Source organism: Montipora foliosa, chromosome 13 (assembly GCF_036669935.1).
Source record: "Montipora foliosa isolate CH-2021 chromosome 13, ASM3666993v2, whole genome shotgun sequence".
NCBI classification, from domain to species: Eukaryota; Metazoa; Cnidaria; class Anthozoa; order Scleractinia; family Acroporidae; genus Montipora; species Montipora foliosa.
In genome coordinates this window covers 31,020,655-31,025,654 of record NC_090881.1, presented here as the reverse complement: position 1 = coordinate 31,025,654, position 5,000 = coordinate 31,020,655, and the positions used below count along the sequence as shown (strand labels likewise).

Sequence of the window (5,000 nt, the reverse complement as noted above, 5' to 3'; positions counted from 1 at the left end):
TGCCAAAACCGTAAGATCAAAGCTCTTGCATCCTGTTTATTCTCAAATCAGAACAGCTGTGACAGGACGAACGAAACAGGACCGCCATGAGCACATGGCTATGAAAACGTCTGACCATTTACTAGCCTGCGAGCAATAGTAATCTTCTTCAACTCTGCCATATTAAAGATCCCTGGTGTTATTCCAGTCACTGATACGTGCGCTTGTGCGGTAGCGCATACAGCAATGACTGAACAACAAGATACTAGTTGTTTAGAACAGTGTGTAGAGTCACACAAAAACCGGGGCAGAGGGTAAAGCCCATCAATTTACACGACGTTTAACCGTAGACAACGACCGCCAAGCGGCTATCAGTGAATCTTTATGCACGGACAAATTATAGCTTTGATCAAAGTAGAATACTTAAATATGTCTCCGCTTTTTACGCTAATTTATTTTATTTCATTTCTTCAGATGTTTGATTTGTTTGAGAAAATAATCGAGTTCAATCACAATCCAACCAGCGAATCTGCCAAAAGGAAACTTGATTTGGTAAGAGCTTTGTTTTCGAGTTCCACTTAGAAGTACTTGGTTACTTGCTTACTTTCACAAATGATGAGCATCAAAATAAAATCAGAGAACATGATAGCTGGGTAGCTAATGGTGGAAATTGTCGTCAGTTTATGCCTCATCTCCCTTATCCGTCATATGCAAAAAACTTTGCCATTAGGCTGCGTTGCCTGAGCTATGTTTAATTTACTGAGCAAAGAACAAACAACAATTAGACTAGAGGCAATAAACCCATAGCCGCCTTTATTTAAACAATTTTGGCCCAATAAAGGTGAGGGCACTGAAAACGCGATAATAACTTCGTGGAAGAACATTTATTAGAGTGGCTGGGACAAGGCGAGGAGGCGGGGCAAAACGTCAACAATATGAAAGCGACTGTTGGAGCGTTTACCATTTGTCAACAAACACCGAAAATTCAGGTTGGAAATTCAAATGGTACAGCTCATTCCACCGGTTAGTTTCCGAAAAAGATGGAAATCCTCAGACGTATTCCTCTTTTCCCGTTTCATCCGAAATGACCGGAAAATTCCTGTACCATTTGTAACTCGACCCGGTTTACTTCGGACTCTTTTCCCGCCTTTCGCCACTGCAGATGCAGTCGCCATTTTTATTTGTTATTGTGTTCTTCCAGCCGCGAGAGACTCGGGCCTGGCGAAATGCCACACCTGGAAAATCCTGTACCATCACGAGCGTTCCATTCCAACCGGATTTTCCGTGGAAATGGTGCACGCCCTTAGTTTCAGTGCTTTTCGATCACGTGATTAGTATTAAGACCCAAGAGAGTATTCCCTGCAATTATATTGAGCGTTTTCACTCACGTGACCAGCAACCATATTGGATTACTAGAACAAAAGAAAGTTTTTGCATAAAATTAGTTTGGTACACCATCATGGCCGCCATTTCTTTGTTTTGGAACACCAACATGGCCGCCGTGACGTCATGCGAAAACGCTCTATTGACTCCTCCATTAAGTTCTAGTACTCCTCATATCATTCGCCTACTAACTAACCGGAAGATGAAGGCATAAGAATTCTATTTGCAAGCAAAAATTTCCTTTAACGTTAGTTGCAGAAACATTTAAGGTATTGCAGCAAAAAAGTAGGTCCGCCCGCCTAACGAGTAGGTAGCCAAGAACTAGCCCGGAATCAGAATGATTGTGCTCCATCCTTAACAATTGAACTTTGTTTTCAGGAAATAGAGAGACTTAAAGCGCTGCAGCAACAAATTGAGGTCAGAAACTGACTGAGGTCATCTTGACGCTTTTATCAGGGCTGGTTTTCATTAACGACAAAAGGGCAAGCATAACTGAGAAACACGCAAAAACTCGATAGCGTCTCTACTTAGTGTCTTTTAAAAAATGAAAGTCAGAAATTCAGAAATTTGGAGGCAAATGAAAGGCTATGCGTACACGTAACTGAAGAGAGAGAGAAGCACACACAGTGGATTTTACCTTTCCACACACTCATCCGAAAAATTGTTTTTTTCCCTTGTTTGGACAAAAGACAAATTAACGACAAGTATGTATCTTACTTGTGCTTATGCTTAAGTCGCTAGGGAAAATTAGCCTTTTACAGAGGTGTTAAAATATGCAGTTTGTCATGTGGAAATTATGCTTAATCTTAATCTTTTGTTGGTTACATTTAACGTTTACTGTTCGTTACAGAAAGAGCCGGAGAAATTGGACCTGTTTGACGACATAGCAAATATCAAAGATGCTGAAGAATACGGTACAGCAAACATTTCAACGAGCTATTTTGACATCAATGACTTTCCGAAATGTAAATTCATATTCATTTCAACTGATATTTTTGAGTATGTTTTCATATGTGGTTGGGGAATTTCTGTTGCTTTTTTGTTTGTTTCTTTTTATTTGTAATTTCAGATAAGTTTTACGTGCAATACATCAATAATGCTTCACGAGATTTGGAGGAATTACGAAACAGTATAGTGCAACATATTCAGGTTTGTAAAGACGGATAGCGGATGAAGGGCGTTTCAGTTTTCAGTTTTTCCACTCATCAGTATTATGTTTGTTGTCTAGGATAAAACAAAAGCTGAGCAATTTCTTTCAAAAGAAAACATGAAACTCAAACGTAAGTATTTCATCTTTTACCGTAAGTTATAACTATGTTTTGAGGTTATCGTTCCAAGTGAAGAAAAAGTTTGCTTTCGCGCCCCTGTGCCGTTAATTCTGGTTTTCACTAGCGGCGCAAGCACAAGCAGAAACGAAGGCAAAAGAGCGCTTATTCCTTGTGGCTTGGCGCTTATGCTTGCGTTCGCTTGCGTTGTGTGAAGATGAGACGTAATTATAACGCAAGATGTGATGTTCGTCCAAGACCCGCTCCACATTCCAATCGAGAGAACATGGAACTAGGGAATCTTCGCTCTGACGAAGGGCTGACGCTCGAAACGTCAGCTTTTAGAATCTCTGTACGGTGGCCAATTTACATTATCAACTCCGTTGATAAAACCAAATTTTTGTATACTACTTCCCCACCAACTCGCACCACAGTTTCTTTAGAAACTACCCCCTTCATTCTTCTTGCATTATATGGTTCGTTTTTACCAATCTCGACCCCAGAGCTCTTCTTTTTTGCGCATGACTGTGGGAGAAACACGCAGACGTAGGATCCGAAGCTCTGGTGACGAAAATGCGTTTCCACTTGACACGAATCTCTTGTGCTTGCGTCGCTAGTGAAAAACAGACTTTAGGGACGATGCTCATCAAATGTAAAGAGAACAGATATTTTTTCAAGATGAAAACAATATGCTTTTTAACGAGACCTTTTTCTTTTTTTGGCAATTTACATATCTACAAAAATGTAGATGATTTGCAAGACGAGCAAGCAGAGTCTATGCACCAACGACAAAGGTAAGTATAGCTTAGGTTAACCAGTAGGTCCAGTGATACGTAAGGAACGTTCTCCAATTCAGAGAGCCTCACTTGAGAAATCGGGTGTATGCCCTCCTAATTGGGCACGCTACAAATCAAATCAAATGTCGGTTTTTGACGAGAAGGAAAAATCGGAGTACCAGGTGGGAAAAATATCGGAAGAGATAAGTCAACCGATAAACTACACCCATATATAAAACCGATTCCGGGAATCGACCGGGGCCACATTGGTTGTAGGCGAGTGCTTTTATAACTGCGCACCCAGACGCAATACGAAAATTATTGTAACATGCGAATTAAAGGTGACAAACGATCTGGTCTAAAAATGACTTCTGTCAAACACAGTATTGCTTAAAATACATGTATTATTAGCTCGGTTGGCCACTTTACAATCGCGACTGCGCTATACCATCGGCATTTCTCGCAAGTGGTATTCATCGATGAGACAACAGGTGGCGCGATTAGTTTCAGCAAACTGTGAATCTAAAGCCGGTGACCCACGGTTCAACATCCTGCAACATTTGTTGCTCAACAAATGTTGAACCATGTTGCATAGACGTGTTCAACGGAATAGAGCTGATCTCTATTTTCGTTCAACATCGTTCAACAACGTTCAACGTGTTGAATGGTATATTTCAACATTCAACATGACACGACACACTGTTCAACATTAATATCTGTTGAACAACAGCTGCAACATTTGTTGATCAACAAATGTTGAACCGTGTATGGCAACGATATTCTCGATTTTCATATTACGTGAAAGCGGCCATGTTTGTCCTCATTTAATGCTTCAGAGTGTGCTCTACTCTAATGCGAACGTTGTCCTTTGTTTCTGTGTACAAAACACAGTTACTGATTACTTCAACGAAAACGAGCAATATTAGAATCAAAGATTGTTGTTGTCTTCATTTCCAAGACACGAGTATGCTGTAGCGGAGAAGAACACAGTTCTAGCGACCTGTAGAAAGCTAGAGGAACAACTGGAGGAACGAGGGAAACAAATTCAGCAGTAAGTTACAAGCATCAGTTCAGTCAACTTCGGAACAAACAACATGTTTGAAAGACTGAAAGGGATGCTTGCACTTATCAGGACAATTTCAGCAGCTGTCTGTTATAGAGCGTTTTCACATGACGTCACGGCGGCCATTTTGGTGTTCCAAAAGAAAGGAATGGCGGCCATGATGGTGTATAAAACTAATCCTCCGGGAATTGAACTCTATTTTTATGCAAATATTTTCTTTTGTTTCAGTAATCCAATATGGCTGCTAGTCACGTGAGTGAAAACGCTCTATAAGCACGTGAAAAATTTCAGGCGGCTTCGACGGGATTCGAACCCATGACCTCTCCGACGCCAGTGCAATGCTCTACCAACTGAGCTGTGAAGCAAGCCACACAGTTGGGAGCAGGTCAATTTGTTGGGCTCATGTGTTCCCGTAAAAGGACTAATGAAGGTGTCTAAAAGAGACAATTACTTAAATTTTCCTGATAAGTGCGAGCGTCTCTCGACTATCGCCCAAATAAACGTTTCTTCTCATATAACATGCTTTTTGGTTTT

The 5,000-nt window shown here is 40.8% G+C and overlaps 1 protein-coding gene across 2 annotated transcripts in view; it reads left to right on the top strand.

Moving 5' to 3' along the window:
• LOC137983084 (progesterone-induced-blocking factor 1-like) overlaps positions 1-5,000 on the top strand; it is a 16,584-nt gene that overhangs the window by 1,783 nt on the left and 9,801 nt on the right. For both annotated transcript variants that reach the window (XM_068830270.1, XM_068830271.1), the window contains exons 3-9: positions 454-531; positions 1,741-1,779; positions 2,213-2,276; positions 2,432-2,511; positions 2,591-2,642; positions 3,376-3,421; positions 4,362-4,454. In XM_068830270.1, the coding sequence (XP_068686371.1) occupies positions 454-531; positions 1,741-1,779; positions 2,213-2,276; positions 2,432-2,511; positions 2,591-2,642; positions 3,376-3,421; positions 4,362-4,454 (452 nt within the window). The remainder of the gene's footprint in view (positions 1-453; positions 532-1,740; positions 1,780-2,212; positions 2,277-2,431; positions 2,512-2,590; positions 2,643-3,375; positions 3,422-4,361; positions 4,455-5,000) is intronic.